General features: G+C 45.1%; 1 protein-coding gene across 1 annotated transcript; it reads right to left on the bottom strand.

Annotated features, from left to right (window-relative positions):
- Window positions 1–28: 28 nt before the first annotated feature.
- Window positions 29–26,964, bottom strand: LOC129696053 (centrosomal protein of 290 kDa-like). Its single transcript, XM_055633460.1, has 8 exons — window positions 26,950–26,964; window positions 24,402–24,683; window positions 20,430–20,569; window positions 15,502–15,576; window positions 12,122–12,215; window positions 5,204–5,378; window positions 2,273–2,367; window positions 29–175 (listed from the first exon to the last, which is right to left on the bottom strand). Exons 1-8 carry the CDS (start codon window positions 26,962–26,964, stop codon window positions 44–46), a joined length of 1,008 nt encoding a protein of 335 aa, XP_055489435.1. The 3' UTR covers window positions 29–43.
- Between the last annotated feature and the right edge of the window lie 1,032 nt (window positions 26,965–27,996).

Here is a 27,996-nt window from a genome sequence, read left to right as displayed (position 1 = left end):
ATAAAAATACTTTTATATTGATTAAATGTTAGTTCATTTTCTTTTATTTTGTGACCATGGGAAATGGAAGCCCTTGTTTTTCACACAATTTTTGCAAACACTTTTCATATTCTTTATTCAGTTTGCCAGACTCCTGCAGAGCATACTTCAAATCTTCAATTTCTTCAAAGAATCCCTGCAATGCCCATACAAAATGTACAATTAGTTTACAAAGTCAATAAACTGGATATCCTATTAAAATGTGATTTTTCAATGGTTGAAGAAGGAATGTTTGCAGATTGAATGGGTGACATTTCGGGTCGAGACCCTTCAGACTCATACCTTCTCTCCAGAGATGCTGCCTGGCCCACTGAGTTACGCCAGCATTTTGTTCCATCTTCGGTGCAAACCAGCATCTGCAGTTCCTTCCTACACATTGTATCTTAATATTACTTGGTCCTTGTTTCATAGCAAACTGAATTGTAATTTATATTCTACTGGCACCAAAGGACAATGAATGCAACAATTAGGTAACTAATAGTAAAACCGTGCTAAACATTAACCTCCTGGGCGTTGGAATCCAGGCAATGTATAACCTGCCAATGTTTACACTACAGCAATACCTTAGCCACAAGGTGACTCCTGATTATAGATTAGACACAGCTTAGACGAGAACTCTATGTATGCTAATTTCATGACTTATCCCTCTTTAACAGCAATTGTACACGTTACTTTAAAAAGATTTCCTTAAAACAAAAAATGTTTAAGAAAGTTAGGTTCAAAAACAAGTGAAGAGTTTGGGGGCGGCACAGTGGCGCAGCGGTAGAGTTGCTGCCTTACCAGGCCCTAGACTCAGGTTCCATCTTGACTACTGGTGCTGTCTATACAGAGTTTGTACCTTCTCCGTGTGACCGCGTGGGTTTCTCCGGGTATTCTGGTTTCCTCCCACACTCCAAAGACGTGCAGGTTTGTAGGTTAATTGGCTTCTGTATAATGTCCCCCGTGTGTAGGATAGAACTAGAACCAGGGGTCGCTGTTCAGCACAAATTTAGTGGGCCCGAAGGGCCTGTTCCCACACTTTATCTCTAAACTAAACTAAACTAAATTAAATGAAAAGGATAAATCAATCAGCAATGACAAGCTTGGATGTTAAAAGTAAAAGATAGATTGCTGGAGGAACTTAGCGGATCAGGCAGCATCTGTGGAGGGAAATGGACAGACAAAGTTTTGGGTTGGGACCCCTTCCCCAGCAGTCTGTTCAAGATTCCAGCATCTGCAGTTAAATGTGTTTCCATGCTAAATGTAAAAGTTTGGAGAAAAGGCTATTGAAATGAATTGCATGAGAAATGGTTAATGAAGGCAGTAAGCAATGCACACTTCAGAAATGTAACAGATAGACACGTGGCATCATACATTTTAACTCCATTCCATGGAATATTTCAAAATCAGACTATATGCTGCATCACAATCTCTTCACCTGTATTGCAAAACTCCAACAGTGCTGGAGTTGGGTCAGGCAGCATCGCTGGAGAGAAAGGATGGGTGACGTTTCAGGTCGGGACCCTTCTTCACAATGAACGTAGGGAGGAAGGAGCTGGAGGTAAGAAAAGGCCAGAAGAAAGCAGGGCTGGCAACAGATGACCAAGGAAGGGTGGAAACCATAGCAGTCCTTTGTTGGCTGTGGATGAGGTGATAACAAAGCGATACAAGGATGCAAACAGTGGAACTAGTAGGATGATTAGTGTGGGAGAGGGAGGGGGGGGGAAGAGAGAGAAGGCAGGGGTTACTTATTGGGTCTACTCCACATAATCCATCATAAACTGAGTTTCATTAGTTCTCAATCATACCAGCAATGGGATATAATTCTTCATGGTATAGAATATATTTCACAATTGAAGTGTTCATCTCAGGAGACCTGAATGGTTAAAGTCAACACTTTCGGAGGTTGAAGGATAGTGACGTGATGGCTAAGCAAGGCCAGTAACATAACAGTAACATAAATTACAGGTTTGAAAATTGTACACAAGTTGTAAAAAATCATTACCTTACCCAAGATAGACACAAACTGCTGAAGTGACTCAACGGGTCAGGTAGCATCTCTGGAGAATAAGCATGGGTGATGTTTCGGGTCGGGACCCTTCTTCAGACTGGAGAAGGGTCGGAAGAAGGGTCTCGACCCAAAACATCACCCATCCTTTCTCTCCAGAGATGCTGTCTGACCCGCTGAGTTACTCCAGCATTTTGTGTCTATCTTCAGAACAAACCAGCACTGCAGTTGCTTTCTACACATTACCTTATCCAATCCAGCCAGCTCATTCTTCAAGTTGTTTTTCTCCTTTGTTAGTTTGTCTCTTTCATTTTTCAGCTTTTCAATCTTGAATAGAAGTTCTAAAGCAAACCACAAATAGTGAAATAAAAATACAACGCTCCAAACATAGGAGGTTTAAATCTGGCAATGTACCTGCAAACAAGTTATTTAATACTTTTAAAATTGATTTAATTATATTAACAAATTTCCTCTGCTTTTTCTCTCTCTGTAGTATTTCTCAACCCAATCACCACAATGATCCCGTAATTTAGAACACAGAACAGCACCGAAATAAGCCCTTTGACCCAGAATTTCCACGCTGAATGTGATGCCGTTAAATTAATATCCTCAGCCTGCATGTGATGCATATCTCACCATTTTCCCCATAGGTTTAAAAGCCTCTTAAATGCTACTATTATTTCTGCCTCCAAAATCCCCTTGCTCTCTCATCTTTGACATTGCCACCCTGAGTAAATGATTCTGACCATCTACCCTATCTATGCCTCCCATATTGTTATATACCTCTATCAGGTCTCTCTTCAACCTTCAATGCTCCAGAGAGAGCAATCCAAGGCTCCAACCTCTCCTTACATCTAATATCTTCCAATCCAGGCAGCATTCTGGTAAACCGCTTCTGCAGCCTCCCCAGAGCCTCCACATGCTTCCTGCAATGGGTCGATCAGAACTGCTCCACACAATACTCCAAATATGGCCGCCGCCTAACCAAAGCTCCAATACAGCAGATAATCTTGGAAACCCTCCCTCTCTCTCTCTGCCCCTGCTCTCTCTCTCAAGGTCTTTTTCTGTCAAGGCCTCCCTCCAGGAAGAAAAAATGAGTTCCCATTTGTGTTTTACCATGATAATATCTTTGAGATCAGGAGCTCAGAACTAGGTCAAATTTAATTTGTATCACACTACTTTTTTCCCCCTTTTAAAAAGAGAATTTGTGCGATATAGAGGATATCAGAACTATATCATCTGGAGGAATTATTGCAATTAGTTACAGAGGGGGTTTTCTTAATGTCTTAAAAAACATCTACCAAAAAAAAACAAAATTCCACACATATCCTTACATCCTGACTGGACTATCTTCCAATCCTTCATAGGTAGAGAGGTGGGAATAAAGGACTGAATGATTGCAAACATTGCTTCTTTCTTTAAAAAGACAGGAGGACAAACCCAGCAGTTACTGATCAGCTAATTTAATGTCGGTGATGAGGATGGTTTTCGAGAAATATCGTGGGAGAAAATCAATGTGCATTTGGATCAGCAGGGAACGTAGGAGCAGGAGTGACGGGGGCAGCCGAGAGAGAAATGGGACCCACCTGTGGCCATGTGCGGCGACAGCCTGCTTCACCACTACGAGAAGAAAGGACTGTTCTAAGAACTTATGAAACTTTGGCGACGCCAGAGCATGGCGACTCTTTGTGTACTGCCTAGCGGAAATCTGCTGCATGATTTTATCCGGATTGTATGCAAAAACAATGAATTTCACTGCGCCTAGGTGACAATAAAGTATCGTTGAATTGAATCAGGGAGAACTAAAGGAGAATCAGAGGGAGAGAGAAAGCAGGAACGACATGCCAGTTTACATCAGTCATTAGGAAAGCACTGGATATCATACTTATGAAGTGATAACAGAGCGCTTAAGAAAGCATGACTAGGCAAGGTCCACACAATTACATGAATCATATGGCAAACATTTATAAAAGTTCTTCAATTATGTAACTTACACAGTTGACAATGAGAAATCCGTTTTGATATTGTACTCATAAAATGAAATTGTGTAAGATCTGGGCTGTAAATAGTGGGGCTTCTCAGGGACCAGTGCCGGTGCATCAACTTTGTACAATTTATATTGATTAAAATACTGCTTGGACCAAATGGACCATCAACTCACTCCAGAAATATACGCAAGATTAGGATGTCAGAACACATGTATCAGCAAAGGTTTACAGAGAGGAGAGTTGAGTGTGTTAAATAACAGCAGATGGATTATAACGAGTATAATATATAATGTGAGGTTATCTACTTTGGTCAATTTAGGGAATAACTAGTGCACGGGTGATCGCTGGTTGGCGTGGACTCAGAGGGCTGAGAGCCTGTTTCCACACTGTATCACTAAACTAAACTAAAACTAAAATTGCAGTGATATAGGGAGGAGGGGGTTGTAGGGCTAATTGGATCATTCTTCAAAAGAGCTGAAGCAGGCACAGCAGGTTGAATTACCACCTTTCTTGCTTAAGATGTACACAAAGTGCTGGAGTAATTTAGCAGGTCAGCATCTCTGGAGAAAATGGATAGGTGACTTTTCAGGTCGGGACCTTTTTCAGGCCATTTATGCCACTGAGCTACAGGCTCAATTTATGCTGAGAGTGCGTTTCAATGCCTGGGTAGCATTAATGGCTAAATAAATTCTCAGCAAGTAAACATATTCCTGATCACCATGACCCTAGTCAGCTGCCTTTCCCTATGGCACTTCTTCCACCAGCCGTCCCAAATAGTTACTCCCATATAGTTTAGAGATTCAGGGTGGAAACAGGCCCTTTGGCCCACAGTGTCTGTGCTGAACAGTGATCCCGTACACTAACAGTATCCTACACACTAGGGACAATTTACAATCTTTACTGGTCAACCTACAAACCTGTACGTTTTGGGAGTGTGGGAGGAAACTGGAGCACCCGGGGAAAACCAACACGGTCACGGGGAGAATATACAAACTCCGTACGGATAGCACCTGTAGTCAGGATCAAACTTGGTTTTCTGGCGCTGTAAGGCAGCAACTCTACCACTGAGCCACTGTGCCGTCCACTATATTTACAGATGAGGAGTGGACACTAGTGCTAGCATCTGCACTGCTGCGTTGCATTAAAGGTCGGGATCTCCAGGAGGCAATACACCCAGTTGAAGCCTCACCGATGTTATTGCAGCCATGTGAGCAAGCAGTGACATCACGGGACACACGTTTGGCAGGTGCAGAGTCCCTCTCTGCAGTTGACATGCTTCGCCTTCTGCCCACGGGCAGGTTCTCCAGCTGCTGAATTCTTTGCTTCGCTGTCACAAGCTGTAGTTCTAACTCGTGAATCGTCACCTGGAAGAGGCAAAATATCGCCACATCTCTAAAACAGTAAGTGTAGTCGTTTAAATAAAAAGATCTGGCCAAGCATTAAGGGACTTTACTTGACTTTTATTTTACATCATTCAATCATGGCTGATCTCTCTTTCCCTCTCAACTCCATTCTCCTGCCTTCTCCCTGTAACCTTTGACACCTTACTAATCAAGAATCGGTCTCCCAAAATACACAAAGATGGCTTGCACAGTCATCTATGGCAATTAATTTCACTGATTCATCCCCTTCTGGCGAAATAAATTCTTCCTCATCTCCATTCCAAAGGTACGTCCTTTTATTCTGAGACTGTGCCCTCTGGTCCTAGACTCTCCCTTCAGTTGAACCATCCTCTCTACAAGTTTCAATGAGTTCCCCCCTCATCCTAAATTCCAGGCTTAGAGCCGTCAAACGCTTAAAATACGTTAACCGAATCATCCCTAGAATCATTCTCATAAACATCCTCTCCAACGGCAGCACATCCCTGTTCAGAAAATCCCTGGCTCAAAACTGTTCACATTACTCCAAATACAGTCTGACAAATGTACTGTAAAGCAACAGCATTACACCCCTGCTGTTAATACAATCTGCAAAGACACTCGTTGACAGACTTTACAATGAAATTCTATAGCGGTGCTGAGTATCCTGAACCTGAATGAAGTATTCTAATCTGAAAAGATAAAAGTGATGGTAGCAAAGGTTGGATTTTACTTCGGAGTCACGTGAGTAATTCCGTGAAGAACCCGCTCAGCACGCATGCGCGGCATTAACGCCAGCAGTGCAACAGCGGCAGGAGGGTCAGGCGCTCCCGATACGAGCCTGAAGGCAAGGAACGTTAGGTAAGTACCTACCTTCAGAGTAAAGTCGGTCTTTGCGTTTGTTTTTGCTCCAGGGGGAGCAAAGCAGCAGAGGGAAGCGGCCCCCGTTCGATTCCAGGGAGGAGCCGACAGTGGAGGGGGGAGAGGCGGCAACGGGACCGCACACACTGCGGTCCACAGCCACGGGTGCTGCGCTGATGCCCGGTCCGCTAAACAGCTGTCTGACCAACAGCAGCGGACTGGAGGGAAATTTAAAAACCGGCCGGCACCCCTGCAGATTCCCGACAAGGAGACTCGCCGCCCGAGAACCGCTGAAATGCCGCCCGAAAACGGCAGACCGCCTCTAACAGCAAGGTCAGGACCAACCTCAGGCTGGAGACAGACACGGAAGATGGGATCAGCACTTCAAACAAGAAACAAGAGTGTCTGTTTCTCCAAGCCAGAGGAAGGTCATGGAGCTAAAAACTCCAGCGAGACTTGCCTCAGGAGCAGGGGCAAGTCCGCCAAGGGAGCTAACACTCCCACTCCAGTGCCTAACAGCACTGGCCATCTCCTTTGTCGAGGGATTGATGGGAACCAGAGCTGGGCTGGTCAAGAAGAGGGGTCACTGGCTCAACAACATCGGGAGTATGCTTGAGGTACAGGATCAGGAAGAGCTGCTGGGTGTGGCCGCTATGTGGCTCCACCACTAGCGAGATGGCTTTTCAGTCTCAACTGACGGCCAGCTTACTACCTGTTCTTTTCAAAAAACCTCTCCAAGACAGGTGTTGGATTTCATCACACCTCCCCTAAATTGCATTTACTCAAAGTGCCCACCGTTATTGGGGGGTCATTGAGCATCGCTTTTAAAAACCCAAATATCTTAAAATGAATTTGATATCCCTGGCGTCGGTTATCATTTTTGCAGAGGGTCAGGGTAGTATGGCAAAACACCTGACCCTACTGTTCGCAGTGCTCCGCAACTTCTCAGGAAGTTATAAAACCTGCCCTCAACTCAAAACATTTTACAGGACTGTGAGAACGCCGACCTCACAACCACAGATCCTGCTGTCTGGCTAAGTTACCAAACCAAGCTTAAAAAACTGGACGAAGTGTCCAAAATATCGGTGCAAGAGGGCAGGGTCTGGAATGAGCACCACACGTAAACCAGTCAGCAGTACCTCTAACGCGTCCACCAGGAGGGTCTACCTCATGGTATTAGTGAAAGCTCGGGGCCTGCATGCCAATCCCGTAAGCCTTTCAGGCCAGGGCCCAGAGCAGGCCCCATGCAAAATGCGCCACCCCCCAACATCACCGCCACGTCAGACAACGTGCAAGACTCGTTGGACCGGCAGGAAACAGAAGAATACCCATAACCATGGAGGTAGGTGGGTCTGGTTCCTACCAATGTATAGAAAATAGGGGCTTAATACTAACAGGGGGGAGATTACACCTGTTTTAAGAAGCACGGGAGTCTATCACGAGTGATCAGTATATACTCAATGGCTTTAGTGGATACAAAATACAATTCATACTAGAAAAATTGCCACCAGTTCAACATTTACCCCAGAGGGTATTTTCCCTCACCGTTAAAGAAACGAGAGGGGCAAGCTGAACTGGTGAGACTAATTACAAAGGGAAACATGAACCCTTGGAATTCGTATCAAATATTCGTCACTAAACCCAAAAAGATGGTGGATGTCGCATCATCATTGACTTAACTTCACTAAATATGTTTGTTAAGTATATACATTTCAAAATGGAAACGGTTGTTACTGCCAAACAACTAATTTCCAAAGGATACTCATGGCAATCATTGATCTTAAAGATGTTTACTATTTAGTACCATTCACAAGGATCATCGCAGATACCTGAAATTTACCTGGATGGGGCAGCTTTGGCAATTTAAGGCGTTACCCAACGGGTCACATCAGACCAAGATTATTCACCAAGATACTAAAACCAGCTCTGGCAATATTCACGACAAAAACATATTGTCATGGCATATCTTGATGATATCATAAAAAAATAGGCAAGACTATGGAATTGACTATGTTAGCTGTATCAGCTACCAAACAGTTATTCGAAACCCTGAGATTGTCTTACATCCAGATAAATCTAAGTTGAAGCCATCCACAATCATGAACTACTTGGACTTCACAATTAATTCAGTCTACGTGACTGTAACATTGCCAAGAGACAAAATGGTCCACGTACTCCCAACTATTCGACAAGTAACAGAGTAATTGGGAAAATGGTAGGAGCATTTCCGGCTACCCAATTCAGACCTTTGCACTGTCAAAACTTACAAAGAGCAAAGGTACAGGCACGAAAACGACATACAGGTCATTATGATCGTGTCATGAAGTTACCCACTGAAGCAATATCATAACTACAGTGGTGGGTAAAAAACGTTTGGCATAATTTCAACCTATCACTAACAAGTAGTAGATGGACTAACCCAGAGTCATCGTTACCATTTACACTGGGCATTAATTATCTACAGATGTTGGGTGACTTTTATGGTTTAAAAGCATATGCACAAATATGCATCACTTGCATGTACGGTTACAAATAGATAATACTACGGTGGTGGCCTACATTAACCATATGGGCGGCATACGATCGGTATCATGCGACAAGTTGGTCAACACAATTTGGCAATGGTGTGTCGAAAGACATATTTGGCTATCAGTAACTTACCTGCCAGGTAAGCTAAATACAGTGGCAGACACCAGGTCACGTAAATTTAATGACAACATCGAATGGATGTTAAACCCCAAAAAATTTGCAAAAGTTATCAAGCAATATGGCACGCCAGATATCGATTTATTTGCATCACCAGGTACCTATGTATTTCGCTTGGGAACAAGACCCTGAGGCAGCAGCGGTAGATGCGTTCGCGCTGGATTGGGGAAATTCTTCTTCTATGCATTTCCTCCCTTCTGCCTCATCAGTTGGGGACTATGCACAGTACAAAAAAAAACCTTATGGTCGGGTGACGAGCCAAACCATTGCGAGATGGCTCAAGCAGGTGCTAAAAACTGCTGGGATAAACACTAACATGTACAAATTTTATTCCACCAGGGCAGCATCCACGTCGACGGCTAAAAGAATGGACGTGCCTGTAGACCACATCCTGGCTACAGCAGGATGGTCGGGGGAAAGACAGTTCAGAAATTTTATAATAAACCGTTGGCAAAACCTGTTTTATTTGCAGGAAAGATTTTACGGACTGCAAATATTTAATTTAAGCCCAGGGGAGCAATTTAATTTCATTGTTGTTATTGTTAAAAAATACCATTGTGTTTTTCTACAAACAGATTCATTGGTTGATTACGATAACACACTTCCTCCCTCAAAGACTTCGGCAGTGATGTAATAATAACTGTTACACGGTTTGAAATCACAGAGCTTTGAAATCTTCACAGAATCACTCACGTGACTCCGAAGTAAAATAGTAAGATTAAACGAGAACCAGTTTGAAGTTTAATCTGTATTTTATGAGGAGTTACGATGAGGGATTACGTGCCCTCCGCTCCCACCCTCAATAATATGGATCAAATTCAAAAACTGATGTCTACTTGTCTTTACTATGTTTACTTCAATAACTGTGTCTATCTGTGATTCCACACCGCTGCTTTGAAGTATGCCGCGCATGCGTGCTGAGTGGGTTCTTCACGTAATCCCTCATCGTAACTCCTCATAGAATACAGATCAAACTTCAAACTGTGCAAATATTGTCAATTGACTACACAGGAAGAAGATAAAATTCAAAATCAATCAATCAATCAACCTTTATTGTCATCTTGCAAACAACAGTTGTACAGTGCAAAATTAAAAGACGTTTCCCAGGGAATAGCGGAGCATCGCACATGAAATTTAAAACGTTTCACACATAATAACACTAAAAACATCCAGTCCCTGATGGAACAGTATAAATAGTTAAAAGCAGGTAAAAACACAACGTTAAAATACAATAAAACCAATCATAAAAAATGTCCGGGGCAGCTGATTTGAGTAAATACTTACAATGAGGGAACTACGGAAATTTAATGGGATGTCTCGGAGATTGTCTGCATTACAGTAGAGGAGGTGGAAGACATCTTAAAACATTTGTGTGTGAGAGAAAGATACAGTATGGAAATAGGCCCTTCGGCCCACCGAGTTTGTGTCGAACAGCGAATCCCCGTACACCACTTCTATCCAACACACTAGGGGCAATTTACAGAAGGCAATTAACCTACAAACCTGCCGTCTTTGGAATGTGGGAAGAAACCTGAGCACCTGGGGAAAACCTACAGTCACAGGGAGCATTGTACTGTGAGCACCCATAGTCAGGATCAAACCCAGGTCTCTGGCGCTGTAAGGCAGCAACTCTATTGCTGCATCATTGTACCGCCCCAAACAATTAATGTAGATACATTTCCAGGGTCTGTTCAGGTACATCCTATGACATTGTGGGAAGATTTAGAAAATGTAGGGGCCCCGGCTGAGTTATTTGCATCATAGTTCGCTACAAGTAAAGTGCCGGATGACTGGAGGTTGGCTAATGGTGTGCCTTTATTTAAGGAGAGAACCTGAGACCAGTGAGTCTAGCATTTGTGGTAGGTCAGGTAGTGGAAAGGATTCTAAGTAAACAAGAAGGTTGCTGTTGGTGTGGTCTATTTGGACTTCAGCACAGTCTTTGATTAGGTTCTGCATGGTAGACTGCTCTGGAAGATTAGATCGCATGGGATCCAGGGATCTTTTTCCCCACATATGAGGAATCAAGAACTAGAAACCATAGGTTTAACCGGAAAGTAGAAACATTTTATAGGAAACTGAGAGGCTACTTTTTCACACAGGGAGAAGTAGGTAAATAGAATGTAGAGGCAGGTATTATAATAGCATTTAAATGACATATGGACAGATGTACGGATAGGAAAGGTTTTGATGAATTTCCGTCAAATGCAGACAAATGGGATTATCTTAGATGGTCATTTTAGGCAGTACGGATTAGTTGGGCCGAAGAGCCTGTTTCTGTGCTGTCTATTGTCTATAACATAATATAGACAAGCAAGAATATAGAAAAGTTCCGTCAAAAGAGGTACACTCACTATAGATCTAAAGATTTCAGCATTTTTACTAAATGCAGTCTGATAAAAAGGAATATATAGATGATTACAAGAGAATTTAAGTTATATTACTTCAGAAGAATAAAACGCTTAACCAAAATACAATATCAGCACTAAATAGCAAAGAAGATAGGTCTCAGATTTAATGTTTTTAATCTAACATGGGATGTTTAGAAATCCCAAAAATAGCATGAAGAGCAGCAGGAATGTCGATACCCATAAATATCAAGCAGCAACTGACGGCATCATGGAATGATAAACACTGCAAAGATGTTTTGCAGAAGGAAATTATGACATTTATGTTATTTTTATTTTACTGCTGCTACCGATATAAATAATTTAATTTATGTGTAACATCCAAATGATTCTTGGAATGAAGAACTGATGAACCATTAACCAAAATATAATTGTACTCCTGTTTTGGATCAAATTCAAATTGGACTACTCTTGCAATTCCTGTACTGTGTATGTTACGCCCATCATTATATTGGCATGCATAAATACTAACAAAATTAAGAATAACTGTGGCACAGTGGCGTCGTGGAAGCCGCAGACCCAGGTTTGATCCTAACTACTGGTGTTGCCAGTACGGAGTTTGTACGTTCTCCCTGGGTTTTCTCCGGGTGCTCCAGCTTCCTCCCACACTAAACTAAAAGAGCAGTTTGTAGGTCAATTGGCTGCTGTAAATAGTTCCTAGTGTGTAAGATAGAACTTGTGTACTATTGTCAATCAGTGTGGTCTCGGTTGGCCAAAGGGCCTGTTTCAATGCTGTTTCTCCAAAACTAAAAAACCTTAAAAAAATGAATAACTCACAGTGATTCTTGAAATGGTTTCACTCTGCTCTTTGTTGCTTTTAATTTCTTCCTCGTATCGCTTCTGCAGGGCATTGTACATATGCAACAACCGGCTGGGGAAATTAATGGGATTATCTTTAGTTGCAGATCGAATATTTCTAAAATAACACATGCTTGATTAAGATAACCACCACATAATCCAGCTGTCCCCAGTTTATCCCTAAGTGCCATGGCTCAATTCTTGATATCCTAACCAACGAGCAGCACCAAAAGTAGGCCATTGACCACTGAGCTTATTGCTGTTCCTATAATTTTGAATTGTGCTGACTATTGAGTTCACGTTAATTGTTTATTGTTTATTACTATTGCCCTTTATATTAATGATTTGAATTACCGTTAAAACACAAAGTACTTCTGCTATAACACCAGGATAAGCACCCAACCAAGAGAACCAAGCCCAATGCCAAACTGGTATCTAAACTACCTATACACACTTATGGTATAGGACAATAACTAACTTCATATTCAGTAATGAGTTTTCTACATGTTAACAAACACACAAGCTAAATGTTTAAACAAGAAATCCAATCCCATAAGCCACATAAGAATCTAAAATGCCTTTACACATTTGTTTAGGGATTGTCGCTGGCACAGTTAGTGATTTTGTTGTTGACACAAAAATTAGTGGTATAGTGGACAGTGAATAAGATAATCGAAGATTACAACGAATGGCAGATGGAGTTTAACTCAGATAAATACAAGATTTTCTATTTTGGTAACACAAACCTGGGCAGGACTTACATAATCTATGGAACTGATGTGTTACAATGCTGAGAACTATATTCTGCACTCTTTACTTTCCCTTTGCCCTATCTATTGCACTTGTTTGACGGTTGTATGTACTGTATTTATAGTATTATCTAATCTGATTGATCGCTTGCGAGAAAAAGCTTTCATTGTTCTTTGATAAACGTGACAGTAATAAACCTAAACCTCGGGGCTCTCGGAAGTGTTTTATAGCAGAAAGATTTAGAGATGGAGGTACATAGTTCCTTGAAGGTGCTGACACAGGTGATAAAGGTGTTTAGCACACTTGCCTTCATCATTCAGGGTATTGAGTACAGGAGTTTTTTTGTTTTTTTTAGAGATACAGCATGGAGACAGGCCCTTCAGGCCCACTGGGTCTGTGCCGACCAGTGATCCCCGCACATTAACATTATCCTAACCCCGCTAGGGCCAATTTTTTACATTTACCAAGCGAATTAACCTACATACCTATACGTCTTTGGAGTATGGGAGGAAACTGAAGATCTTGGAGAAAACTCACGCAGGTCACGGGGAGAACGTACAAACTCCATACAGACAGCACCCGTAGTTGGGATCGAACCCTGATCTCCGGCGCTGCATTTGATATAAGGCAGCAACTAAACCGTTGTGCCACCGGGCCGCCCATTGTTTGGATGTCATGTTACTGCTGTACAAGACATTGCTAAGGCCACATTTAGAATACTAGGTACAATTCTGGCTGCCCTGCTTCTTCTTCTTTCGTGTGGCATGCACAGCTTAAAGTTGTAGGACAACTTGTTCTATTTGATCTTCTGTTTGTGCACGTCTAGTTGATTGCATTAGTCGAAACAGGGCGGACCACGTGAAGGTTGCAATCTTCCATCCCTGGCTGCCCTGCTATAGGAAGGATGTCATTAAAAATGAAAGGGTACAAAGAAAAGATTTATCAGAATGTTTTCGGAACTGGAGGGATTGAGTTATAAGGAGAGGCTCTTTTCTTTTGAACGTGGGAAGCTGAGGGGTAACGTTATAGAGTTATATAAAATCATGAGAGGCATAGATAAGATAAATGACCACAGTTTTCCTCAGAATTGAAGAGTCTAAAATAAAAGAGCATAGGTTTAAGGTGCAAAATATTTGCAAGGTGCAACTACTGAGAGGCAATTTTTTCTTACATAGGATGGTGCGCATATGGAATGGGCTGTCAAAGAAAATAATAGAGATGGGTACAATTATGACATTTGGACAGATACATGGATAGTAACGGTTTGGAGGCATATTAACCAGGCCAAACAAGTGGAACTTACATGGTTAGGCAACTTGGTCGGCATGGATGAGTTGGGCCAAGTGGTCTGTTTTCATGTGGTATAGCTCTATGTCTCATAATAAATATGTCTCATGTAGTTTGAGACATAGTTCAGACCAAACGTTATGAACATTTTTCTTGGCAAAAGATTCCCAGAACAGGCAACTTAAAGAAAACACAAGCGGGTAAGATCATGGGTAAGGCATCAGAATTTATAGTTTATTCCATTAGTCAACTAGAGCGGCACAGTGGCACAGCTCCAGAGACCCTAGTTCGATCCTGATCTTGGGTGCTGTCTGTACAGATGGTACTGATCTTGGGTGCTGTCTGTACGGAGTTTGTACGTTCACCCTGTGACTACATGGATTTTCTCCGGGTGCTCCGGTTTCCTTCCTTATTCCAAAGATGTGCAGGCTTGTAGGGTATTTGGCTTTTGTAAATTGTCCCTAGTGTGTAGGATAGAACTAGTGTACAGTTGATTGCTGGTCGATGCAGAATCGGTGGGCCGAAGGGTCTGTTTTCTCACTGTATCTCTAAACTAAATTAGTTAAAAGATAACTTGTATTTCAATTACATGAATGCGTTGTGCATTGACACATTTACCCATCAACTTCAGTTTTGACAATTTAAATTGACCCCAGTCTTTGGTGAAGTAAACATAAGATTTGTTAGGTACAGTATGTAATAGAAATGGTGTTACCTGCCTCCAAGTTAAAGGGGGAGGAGTGTTAGGTATGTGATATAATTAGCATATGTAATTAGTATATGTGATGTCTTGTGCAAGTACGCATGTGTGGGGGAGACTCAAGGTGGCGTCCTGGAATAAAGAAGCTTGTTAGTGTACTCCCGTGTCCGAGCCTTGTTAAAGTCTGTTCCAAGCATCCAAATACACAACAAGATTACTATCACCCTTTGTGTGGAAAAGGTGCTTCCAGATTTCACTACTCACAGATCTGAATACTGCAAAATGCACCTATTTTCTCAAAACATGCAATCATTCCCAACTGGCTCTGGAGACATGGACCACATAAATCTATATTTATTCTACATTAGTTCCTTAAAATAATGGTGTTTCATTCAGAAGATTCTTTCATCGTCTGAGAATGGTTTACAAAAAGGACAACAGATTTCCAGGAAAGATGACAGTAAAAGAATTCATGGGACACATGTAAAAATTAAAGTAACGTCGGCCAACATCTTTAAAGAAACTATTCTTGGCCTCCTATGGATAATTTTTATTTCATGTGGTTTTGTACCATAGAACACATTTCTATTACATTCTTTATTACGCTCGGATAAATACTTACTTCCGCTTTACATCTGCCTTTGCAGCATTAAGCCCAGCTTTGAGCCATGCTTGAGGTTCAGTCTGCATCTGAGCACTTTATGTGTATAAAATTGTGAAGTTTTGTATTATTCTATAATGCCTTCAACATCAATTCAACTACAATCTGAATAAACCTGAAATTACAATTCTACTATTCATATTTTGTAAACAGAACATATTGAATAAAAATGAGGATGAGGATGTAACTGGTAGCGTGGATAGGGGAGAACCAGTGGATGTGGTGTATCTGGACTTCCAGAAGGCTTTCGACAAGGTCCCACATAAGAGATTAGTATACAAACTTAAAGCACACGGCATTGGGGGCTCAGTATTGATGTGGATAGAGAACTGGCTGGCAAACAGGAAGCAAAGAGTAGGAGTAAACGGGTCCTTTTCACAATGGCAGGCAGTGACTAGTGGGGTACCGCAAGGCTCAGTGCTGGGACCCCAGCTATTTACAATATATATTAATGATCTGGATGAGGGAATTGAAGGCAATATCTCCAAGTTTGCGGATGACACTAAGCTGGTGGGCAGTGTTAGCTGTGAGGAGGATGCTAGGAGACTACAAGGTGACTTGGATAGGCTGGGTGAGTGGGCAAATGTTTGGCAGATGCAGTATAATGTGGATAAATGTGAGGTTATCCATTTTGGTGGCAAAAACAGGAAAGCAGACTATTATCTAAATGGTGGCCGATTAGGAAAAGGGGAGATGCAGCGAGACCTGGGTGTCATGGTACACCAGTCATTGAAAGTAGGCATGCAGGTGCAGCAGGCAGTGAAGAAAGCGAATGGTATGTTAGCTTTCATAGCAAAAGGATTTGAGTATAGGAGCAGGGAGGTTCTACTGCAGTTGTACAGGTTCTTGGTGAGACCACACCTGGAGTATTGCGTACAGTTTTGGTCTCCAAATCTGAGGAAGGACATTATTGCCATAGAGGGAGTGCAGAGAAGGTTCACCAGACTGATTCCTGGGATGTCAGGACTGTCTAATGAAGAAAGACTGGATAGACTTGGTTTATACTCTCTAAAATTTAGGAGCTTGAGAGGGGATCTCAATAGTCAATAGTCTATTTATTTGTCATTTGGACCCCTGGAGGTCCAAATGAAATGTCGTTTCGGCAGCCATACATTACACACAAATAGACCCCAGACACAACATAATTTACATTTTACATAAACATCCATCACATAGCTGTGATGGAAGGCCAAAAAAACTTATCTCTCCCCTGCACTCTCCCCACCCCCCCCCCGATGTTAGAGTCAAAGTCAAAGCCCCGGCTGGCGATGGCGATTGTCCCGCGGCCATTAAAGCCACGCCGGGTGGTGCGAGGTCGCACACCGGGTCTTGGTGTTAGAGACCCCGGCGTGCGCTCGCAGAGTCCCGCGGCCATTCCAAGCCGCGCGGGGCAGTGGTGTTAGGCCCCGCTCCAGGAGCTCTTCGACCCCCGCAACTCGGGCGGGAGAAGTCGCCGTTGCAGGAGCCCCGAAAAAGCGGGTAAATCCGAGGGCTCCATTTGGTGCCGTCCGCAGACCCGCAGCAGCTGCCTCTATCAGCAGCAGCAGTGGCAGCAGCAGCAGCAGCAGCGGCCTGGGTGGCAGCGCTACTCCACCGCTCCACCCGGCTCCGGTCTCGGCCAGCAGTGAAGAAAGCGAATGGTGAGGTGAGTCATAGCAAAAGGAGAGTCCCCGGCTTCTTCTGTTGGAGGTTCTCCTCGTTGTACAGGCCCCAACGACAACTGAGACCCGTATTGCGTAAAGGTCGGGTCTCCAGTGCAGGGAGAGATTCAAAGTTTCCCCCCCCCCCTCCCACCCCCCCAACACACACCCCCAACATAAAATCCAAAAACTACATATAAACATAGACAAAAAATAATAAAAACGCGGACAGGCTGCAGAGGCCGCTGCTGACCAGAGTCGCGCCGCCTACCGGATCTTATAGAAACTTACAAAATTCTTAGGGGGTTGGACAGGCTAGATGCAGGAAGATTGTTCCCGATGTTGGGGAAGTCCAGGACAAGGGGTCACAGCTTAAGGATAAGGGGGAAATCCTTTAAAACCGAGATGAGAAAAACTTTTTTCACACAGAGAGTGGTGAGTCTCTGGAACTCTCTGTCACAGAGGGTAGTTGAGGCCAGTTCATTGGCTATATTTAAGAGGAAGTTAGATGTGGCCCTTGTGGCTAAGGGGATCAGAGGGTATGGAGAGAAGGCAGGTACAGGATGCTGAGTTGGATGATCAGCCATGATCATATTGAATGGCGGTGCAGGCTCGAAGGGCCGAATGGCCTACTCCTGCACCTAATTTCTATGTTTCTAAAAAGACAAGTATACCAATGATATGTGGGGCCCATAGCAACACCATTTATTTGGAGGAAACACGTGGCAACAACAGGTTTTGGTATTGGTACCATGGCCGTAAGGTCTAGGTGCTGGATATGGCTCCAGTTTCTTTGGAGGTGTGGGTTCGAATACCACCACTGCCCGCCAGATGTTTTCTATGGGCGCACAGTGGCACAACTGGTGGGGCTGCTGCCTCACAGCGCCAGAAATACGGATTTGATCCTGACCTCGGGTGTTGTCTATGCGGAGTTTGCATGTTCTCTCTTGGGATTCCCCCGGGCCCTCTGCTTTCCTCCTACATTGTAAAGACATGCAGGTTTGTCGGCTATTGGCCTCGTGAAATTATGCCCAGTGTTTAATGAATAGATACGAAAGTGGGATAAGATAGACCTACTGTGAATGGGTGATCGATAGTTGGTGTGGACCCTGTGGGTCGAAGGGCCGGTTTCCATGCGGTATCTTTCAAATCACTCCATCAGTGGAAATTAATGTTCAAGGTTAAGGGAGGCACAGAAATCCAATGGTGCCAGGAATATTTTTGACTTTCATTTGATAAAGACACAGTGAGCATTCAGACTATTCTGGTGGGGAGGAAGGTAAAGAGCAGATGTGTAGATAGTAATAACAAGGAACTGCAGATGCTGGTTTATATCAAAGAAAGACACAAAATACTGGACTAACTCTCAACGGATCAGGCAGCATCTCTGGAAAAAATGGATAGGTGATGTTTCAGGTCGGGACCCTTCTTTCCATAACTAAAGAAGGATCCTGACCAGAAATGTCACATCCATTTAGAGTGCTGCCTGATCCGCTGAGTTACTTCAGCATTTTGTGTGTATAAGAGGCGTAGATATAATTTATATCCATGGTAAAAATGATACTATTAAAGTAGCAGAGAGCATTGGAAGAAATAATTGTACAGGACCAGAGAAACTGGATAATTTAGAACTCATCACAACAAGGCAGTTATGACTTGGAATAGTACAGCATAGGTAGAGGCCCTTCAGCCCACAATGTGTGTGCTGAACATGATGCCACAACCATCACATCTTCCTGCACATAACCCATATCCCTCCATTCGCTGCATGTCAGTTGCAGTTATATATTTGTATATATATATTATTATGTAAATATGTTAAGCATATATATTAAAGATAGACATAAAAAGCTGGAGTAACTGAGCAGGACAGGGAGCATCTCTCGATAGAAGGAATGGGTGATGTTTCGGGTCAGGCATCAGACCGAAGAAGGATCTCGACCCGAAACATCATCCATTACTTCTCTCCAGAGATGCTGCCTGTCCTGCTGAGTTACTCCAGCATTTTGTGTCTACCTTTGATTTAAACCAGCATCTGCGATTCCTTCCTATGCATATATATTATGTACATATATGAAGTTATGTATTTACTTACAAAGAGTACAAAGCATTTTTTTTGAAAAGCTTAACACAGTAGCATCAGTTAAATCAAGTGTGAGAATTATTTAAATCTTAAGATGGGAAGGTGGAGATAGGTCACCTATGACATCAACTATAATACTATAATTAAAATAAATCAAGTAAGGTCACAATTATTAACTGTGGACTGAGCCAACAGTAAGTGTGGAGATTTGCATGGACAGAGGTTTAATAACACGGTACAGTGAAACCTCACGTTAAGGAGTGGTTGCGGTACTAGAAAAATGCATTGCAATTTCTTCCCCCCGCCTCGATTGAATCCCATGTTATGTGAAAGTTATCTTTGGGGGGTTTTCCTCTCTGTATTAGCCCCACAGCCATGTGGTCTACAGGCAAGGGAATACGGATTGTATTGTTAGCAGGGGTCATAGTTTAAGGATAAGGGGGAAATCTTTTAGGACCGAGATGAGGAAAACATTTTTCACACAGAGAGTGGTGAATCTCTGGAATTCTCTGCCGCAGAAGGTAGTTGAGGCCAGTTCATTGGCTATATTTAAGAGGGAGTTAGATGTGGCCCTTGTGTCCATAGGGATCAGGGGTTATGAAGAGAAGACAGGAACAGGATACGGAGTTGGATGATCAGCCATGATCATATTGAATGGCGGTGCAGGCTCGAAGGGCCGAATGGCCTACTCCTGCACCTATTTTCTATGTTTCTATGTTTCTAAAAGGGTGTTTTTTTTAATTAGCTAGAAATTTATAGTACCTTGTTTGAGAAACTATCATCGTGCAAGTATCAATTGCCGAGATTGCCTTGTCAGTTTCCAAAGAAAATCTCTTAATGCCCTCCTGCTGTAAACCGACAAGTGCAACCTTTGTCCTTGTACACTCGTTCAGTTCTCTGTACACATTTTGTGTTCATTTATTTATTTTTCTTTACATGAAATCCGTAAGGACAAGTTTTATTCTGTATCTCAATTTTATTGGTGGCAAATCTGTTCGGGCAAACTTCCATTATCCGAACTGCCATAACATGGGGGTGCATTTATACACTTTCCTTTTCCTTGGGTAAAATTGTGGAGTGTCACTGTACATGTACATGATACTAAAGAACTACTAATGCTGTCTCTTTACACAAGTAGAAGAAATTGATGCCTTAAGGGCTCTCACTCTCTGGTGGTTACTAAATCCCTCATCATCTGTTGCAGGCGATGCTTTTCCTGGATTTCTGAGAGATCACTTTCCAGCAGTTCATTCTTCTGACGGAGTTTCTTCAGTTTCCTCTGCAGGTGATCATTCTCAGCACAAAGCTATAGAAACATACAGGAGCTGGGTTAAAACCAGAAGACATGAGAGCAGAATTAAGATATTCGGCCCAAGGAGTCTGTTCTGCCATACGATCGCGGCTGATCGATTTTTCCCTCTCAACATAATTCTCTTGCTTTTTCACCATAAGTTTTCACACCCTTACTCATCTTAGGTATCGACGAGATGCTCGTGGCTGAAGGTCCTGGTGAGCCATGGCTATACCAGGGCTGCCAACTCTCACGCTTTCGGCGTGAGACTCACGCCGTGGAGCAATTTCTCACGCCCTCACGCTCACGACCGAGTTCTCACGCTGAGTTCAGTCCCTGCGCAATTTGTCCCTTAGCGCCGCGTGCCAGGGATCTGTGCGGTTCGGGGAAGCGCGTCAGTTGGCGGCTGTGAGTGACGTCGCGCCTCTTCTCTTGGTTGGATGTGCAGCCGCCAACTGCACATCCAACCAAGCAGCCGGAGATGGAATTAACCAGGTGAATCAGTTGTAAAACCTGGGGGGGGGGGTTTCGGAATGGCCATAAATTAAGTATAAATACGAGGAGTCCTCAGTAGTGTGTTTAGATCTTTTGCAAACTGTTCCCAATATGCAATATACGGGTTTTCGACCCGTAACCCAAAAAACCGCGGGTATTTTTTAAATTCGTTTTTGCGGGGTCGGGGCAGGCGAGCCGACCTGAGAACTGCGGACAGTGCGAGTGGCCTGGGCCATCGGAGGCGTCTGAAGCGCCGCTGCCACGAGAGTCTCTGTGCCAAAGGGACAGACTCTTAAAGGGAGGTGGAGAGAGAGAGAGGGGAAAAGGAGACAGGGAGACAGTGGGGAGAGAGAGGGGGGTGAGAGGAGAGAGATAGGGGGAGCGTGAATGGAGAGAGAGAGAAGAGGGAGGGGAAAGAGGGTAGGGGAGAGTGAGGTGGGATGGGGGGGGAAGAGAGAGAGAGGGGTGAGAGGGACGAAAGAGTGAAGAGAGAGGGAGGATAGGAGATAATGGGAGGAGTAGGGAAGATTGGAGATAATGGGAGAGAGAGTGGTGGTAAAAGAGAGAGTGGTGGTAAAAGAGGGGGGTGGTAAAAGAGAGAGGGGTGGTAAAAGAGAGAGGGTGGTAAAAGAGAGAGGGTGGGTAAAAGAGAGGGGGAAGAGGGAGAGGTGGAAAGAGAGAAACGGGGAAAGAGAGAGAGAGATGGGGGGCAAAGAGAAAGAGATAGAGACAGAAAGAGAGAGGGGGAGAGAGAGCCAGGGGGAGAGTGAGGTGGGAGGGAGATATGGGGGAGAGAAGGGAGAGATGAGAGAGAGAGAGAGAGAGAGAGAGGGGGGGGGGAGAGGGGGGGAGAGGGGAGAGTGTAGAGAGGGAGATAGGGAGGGAGAAAGAGAGAGAGAGGGGACGCGAGGGGGAGAGAGAGAGGGGGGAAGAGAAGAGGGAGAGAGAGAGAGAGAAAGAGAGGGGAGGGAGTTAGGGGAAAGAGGAGAGAGGGGACGAGTGAGGTGGGACGGGGAGAGTGAGGTGGGACGAAGAGGGAGATAGGGGAGAGAGAGGGGGAGAGAGGAGAGAGGGAGAGGGGAGGAGGAGAGAGGGAAGGGGAGGGGAGAGAGAGGGGTGAGAAGAGAAACAGAGGGAGAGAGGAGAGAGATGGAGGGGAGAGAGAGGGGGGTTGAGAGGAGAGAGAGAGCGCATCCTGGAGGACAACCAGTGGCTGCTGGAAGTAAGTACCAAGCACTGGGTAGAAACGGTGGAAGATTGTGAACTTCAAATGGGGGTGGTTGGAGAAAGCATCCTGCTTGCCTGCTAGATTTTCACTTACTATAACTGCAGGAAAAATGTTCCCGATGTTGGGGGCGTTCAGAACCATGGGTCACAGTTTAAGAATAAAGGGGGGGTGGGGGCAGTTAGGACTGAGATGAGAACAAACCCTCTTCACGCAGAGAGTTGTGAATCTGTGGAATTCTCTGCCACAGAAGGCAGTGCAGGCCAATTTACTGGATGTTTTCAAGAGAGAGTTACATTTAATTCTTGGGGCTAACAACATCAAGGGATATGGGGGGAAAACAGGAAAGGTACTGATTTTAGATGAATAGACATGATCATATTGAATGGCAGTGCTGGCTCGAAGGGCCGATGGCCTATTCCTGCACCTATTTTCTATGTTTCTATGCTTGAGTATATGGCAATAAAACTCGATCACCTGATTTTGAATCATTCATGCATGGTGGAGGTATAATGTAGTCATAGAGTGATACAGTGTGAAAACAGGCCCTTCGGCGCAACTTGCCCACACCCGCCAACATGTCCCAGCTATGCTACCTGTTTTTGGTCCATACCTACAAACCTGTCCTATCCATGTAGCAGTCTAACTTTTTCTTAAATGTTGGGATGGTCCCTGCCTCAACTACCTCCTCTGGCAGCTTGTTCCATACACCCATCACCCTTTGTGTGGATAAAGTTACCTCTTAAAAATACTTCATACAAAAAACATTGAAATCATACTTCTACAGTGCACTAAAACATGATTTTAATACATCAAATTTCAAAAAGTTCCTACCATTGGAGGGGGGACATCCTACTTCCACACCCTCTTCCCACTCGGATGCTCCACTCCCTCACCGGGTACCCCCAAGGCCAGTGGTCAGTGATCGCACAGCCTCCCCCCTTTCAAAAACGCTCCAATCCAATTTAAAGTATATATATTGTATTCAAGTGTAAGTTAAAAGACTCGCTGCAGTATGCACCATATTGCACAATTCCAATGGGAGGGGGATGCCCTCCTCCTTCCATCCCTCCTCCCGTCCCCCCCTGGCCGCTATATGCTCCCTCGGGCTTGGTCTCTCGCAATTTCTCACTCCCAACTCTCACCCAATGTTGGCAGCCCTGCTATACCATGATGGGTGGCCTGGCTCTCCCACCGAGGAGCCAGGAGAGAGAAGCCGCTGAGCCCAACATTTGCTCGCCCTGAAGAATGGGAACTGGAGAGGAGGTGGAGGGAGTCGGCGTTGGCAATGGACGCTGAACAAGGGATGGTAGGAAGAACTGGGGTGGGTCTTATCTTCTGTGCCTTCAAGGTCGGCTGCAGGAAGCACCCCCGGGCCACAAAGGTTGAAGATGACCAGACAAGGGGAAGGACAACGGTTCATGGGACGACCGGATGGAGGCAACAACTGCAACAGGCTTTTATGGCCAGCTGCAGCTGGGACTGTGAAATGGTCAATCTTGTTCTTCTACACCTTCCTTTCAGTATATTACCTCAGCTCCCCTTTCTGTCACCACTAGTGAATGGGGCTGGTGCAGGGAGAAGAGGGTAGGCTGGAGGAAAGGGTGAGTTAGGAGCAAGGTAGAGGCAGAGAAGGGTTGAGTTGAGTTGGGCAGGGAAGGGTTGGGCTCGGTTGGGTTGGGATGGGATGAGCTGTGTTGGGTTGGCTGGGTAGGGAAGCAATGGGCAGGGTGGAGCCGGGTAGGGTAGGGCTGGGTTGGACTGTGCAGGGTTGGACAGGGTAGTTTAGGATGGAGTAAAGCTTGGGGAGGGGAGCGTTGGGCTGATTAGAGCAGGGATGGGCTGGGATGGGTTAGGTTTTGATGGATTGGATTGGGCTGGGCAGGCTAGATTAGGGCTGGATACAGTTGGGCAGGGTAGGGTTGGATTAGGAATGGTTGGGTTGGGCTGGGATGGGTTGGGATGGATTGGGATGCCATGGATTGGGATGAGTTGGGTTGTGTTGGGTTGTGTTGGGTATGCTTAATGCTAGGATTGGGTTGGTACGATCGGGAATGGCGCAGGGCGGGTGCATCGTTCATGGTCGGGAGTTGGGGGGTGAACCTCTGTCCCCTCGCACCTACTCACCCAGAGACACCTGTGGATGGGCGGGACGTCCATGGCCGGCGGCGGCTCCGGCAGCGGCGCCCGGGCCTCTTGTTGCCAGGCGACGGCGGCGCCCCGCGGCCTCCACACGAGCGCCCCCTGCCGGCGGGAGGTCTGCACTGCGCCTGCGTGGAGACGTGTCTGCTGCGCCCCCTGCCGGCGGGAGGTCTGCACTGCGCCTGCGTGGAGACGTGTCTGCTGCGCCCCCTGCCGGCGGGAGGTCCGCACTGCGCCTGTGTGGGGACGTGTCGGCTGCGCCCTCTGCTGGCGGGAGGATCAAACCGCGACTGCGTAGTGAGTAGGGAATAGAGAGGTATCTGCTGCGCCCCCTGTCGGCGGGAGAGCTGCACAGCGCTTGGGTGAAGATCTGTTGGATTGAATTGCAGAAACAGCTGAAGATGCTGGTTTGCACAAAAGGACACAAAGCGCTGGAGCATCTCCTTTCTCCATCATCAGCAGCATCTCTGGACAACACGGATTGGCGACGTTTCGGTTTGGGACCATTCTTCGGACAGATTGAATTGAGTCTGAAGAAGTTACTGTGTGGAGATATGGAGTAACACCTACAAAACCAACCTACAGCCGTTATGCACATTGCGAAAAAGAGCAATAAGAATTATCAATAACGTTGGATATCTTGAACATACCAATTTATTATTCGTTAATAAATAGTAGTAAACGGGTCCTTTTCACAATGGCAGGCAGTGACTAGTGGGGTACTGCAAGGCTCAGTGCTGGGACCCCAGCTATTTACAATATATATTAATGATCTGGATGAGGGAATTGAAGGCAATATCTCCAAGTTTGCGGATGACACTAAGCTGGGGGACAGTGTTAGCTGTGAGGAGGATGCTAGGAGACTGCAAGGTGACTTGGATAGGCTGGGTGAGTGGGGGCAAATGTTTGGCAGATGCAGTATAATGTGGATAAATGTGAGGTTATCCATTTTGGTGGCAAAAACGGGAAAGCAGACTATTATCTAAATGGTGGCCGATGGGGAAAGGGGGAGATGCAGCGAGACCTGGGTGTCATGGTACACCAGTCATTGAAGGTAGGCATGCAGGTGCAGCAGGCAGTAAAGAAAGCGAATGGTATGTTAGCTTTCATTGCAAAAGGATTGAGAGTATAGGAGCAGGGAGGTTCTACTGCAGTTGTACAGGGTCTTGGTGAGACCACACCTGGAGTATTGCGTACAGTTTTGGTCTCCAAATCTGAGGAAGGACATTATTGCCATAGAGGGAGTGCAGAGACGGTTCACCAGACTGATTCCTGGGATGTCAGGACTGTCTTATGAAGAAAGACTGGATAGACTTGGTTTATACTCTCTAGAATTTAGAAGATTGAGAGGGGATCTTATAGAAACTTACAAAATTCTTAAGGGGTTGGACAGGCTAGATGCAGGAAGATTGTTCCCGTTGTTAGGGAAGTCCAGGACAAGGGGTCACAGCTTAAGGATAAAGGGGAAATCCTTTAAAACCGAGATGAGAAGAACTTTTTTCACACAGAGAGTGGTGAATCTCTGGAACTCTCTGCCACAGAGGGTAGTTGAGGCCACTTCATTGGCTATATTTAAGAGGGAGTTAGATGTGGCCCTTGTGGCTAAGGGGATCAGGGGGTATGGAGAGAAGGCAGGTACGGGATACTGAGTTGGATGATCAGCCATGATCATATTGAATGGCGGTGCAGGCTCGAAGGGCCGAATGGCCTACTCCTGCACCTAATTTCTATGTTTCTATGTTTCTATGTCTTGGTGAGACCACACCTGGAGTATTGCGTACAATTTTGGTCTCCAAATCCGAGGAAGGACATTATTGCCATAGAGGGAGTGCAGAGAATGTTCACCAGACTGACTCCTGGGATGTCAGGACTGTCTTATGAAGAAAGACTGGATAGACTTGGTTTATACTCTCTAGAATTTAGGAGATTGAGAGGGGATCTTATAGAAACTTACAAAATTCTTAAGGGGTTGGACAGGCTAGATGCAGGAAGATCGTTCCCGATGTTGGGGAAGTCCAGGACAAGGGGTCACAGCTTAAGGATAAGGGGGAAATCCTTTAAAACCGAGATGAGAAGAACTTTTTCACACAGAGAGTGGTGAATCTCTGGAACTCTCTGCCACAGAGGGTAGTTGAGGCCAGTTCATTGGCTATATTTAAGAGGGAGTTAGATGTGGCCCTTGTGGCTAAGGGGATCAGGGGGTATGGAGAGAAGGCAGGTACGGGATACTGAGTTGGATGATCAGCCATGATCATATTGAATGGCGGTGCAGGCTCGAAGGGCCGAATTGGCTACTCCTGCACCTAATTTCTATGTTTCTATGTTAAGTCACATACATTGAAGTTCACCGACCCGGTTAAATTTAAGACTACGCAAATCATGTACAAAGCAAGAAATGGCGCAGCGGCCTCTGCAGTCCGTCTGTCCCGTTATTTTTATTATTTTTTTGTTAATTTGAATGTAGTTTTTATTATTTATTTTGGGTATGTGTGTGGGGGGCGGGGGCACATCGGGGGGAAACTTTGAAGTTCACCGGCCGGTTTTGCATTTTTGACTCGCAAATCATGTACAAAGCAAGAAATGGCCGTGGAGTGCCCTGCGGCCTCTGCAGTCCGTTTCTGTCTTTTTTATTATTTTTTTGTCTCGTTTGAATGTAGTTTTTTTTTTGTGTATGGGTGTGGGTATGGGTGGGGGGGGGGGGGGGGCGGGGGGCGGGGGAAACTTTAAAAAATCTATCCCCTGCATGGAGAACCCGACCTTTTCTCTGTCGGGTCTCCGTTGTCGTTGGGGCCTAGCACCGTGGAGTGGCCTCCGGCAGGAACGACCTGGGGCCCCAGTCACGGAGCTGCGGACCTACTCACCATCATGGAGCTGGCCGAGTTCGGAGCGGGAGGAGCGGTGGTGGAGCGCTGCTGCGACCCGACCCCGGGGATTCGGAGGCTTACCACAGGTCTGGCAGACAGGAACAACAGGAGCCCGCGAGTCCCTGCTGGGAGACCGCTTTTCGGGGCTTCCGCAACGGGGACTTCCCTCGCCCGAGTTGCGGGGTTTATGAGTACCTGGAGCAGGGCCTTGAACCTGCCTGATCACCCGGTTGCCAAACACTTTAATGCCCCTTCCCATTCCCACAGACCTTTCTGTCCTAGACCTCCTCCATTGTCAGTCAGGCTGAACGTAAATTGAAAGAAAAGCATCTCACATTTTGCTTCGGCAGTTTACAACCCAGTGGTATGAGTATTGAATTCTCTAACTGCAAGTAACCCCATGCATTCCCACTCTCTTCATCCCTCCTCCCCAGCTTTTCGTTCTCACCTAGCAAACAGCTAGCAATGGTCCGTTTCCTTTATCATTGTTACTTTTTTGGCATATCTTTCATTCAATTGTTCTATATCTCTCGTTTCCCTTTCCCCTGACTCTCTGACTGAAGAAGGGTCTCGCCCCAAAACGTCACTCGTTCTTTCTCTCCCGAGATGTTGCCTGATCCGCTGAGTTACTCAAGCATTTTGTGTCTATCTCAGGTTTAAACCAGCATCTGCAGTTCCTCCCTACAAGTGTTGTTGTTGTTGCTGCTGCTGCTGCT

Source organism: Leucoraja erinacea, chromosome 4 (assembly GCF_028641065.1).
Source record: "Leucoraja erinacea ecotype New England chromosome 4, Leri_hhj_1, whole genome shotgun sequence".
Taxonomy (NCBI): Eukaryota; Metazoa; Chordata; class Chondrichthyes; order Rajiformes; family Rajidae; genus Leucoraja; species Leucoraja erinaceus.
This window is presented reverse-complemented; position numbering and strand designations above follow the sequence as displayed.

Bases quoted from the DNA above. Each gene is read 5' to 3' on its own strand.
- LOC129696053 (XM_055633460.1), bottom strand. The intron at 2,368-5,203 runs GTGAGGCTTCAA...GGTTTGCTTTAG, and splicing joins ACATGGCTGCAATAACATCG to AACTTCTATTCAAGATTGAA. The intron at 176-2,272 runs GTAATGTGTAGA...TGGGCATTGCAG, and splicing joins AGCTGGCTGGATTGGATAAG to GGATTCTTTGAAGAAATTGA.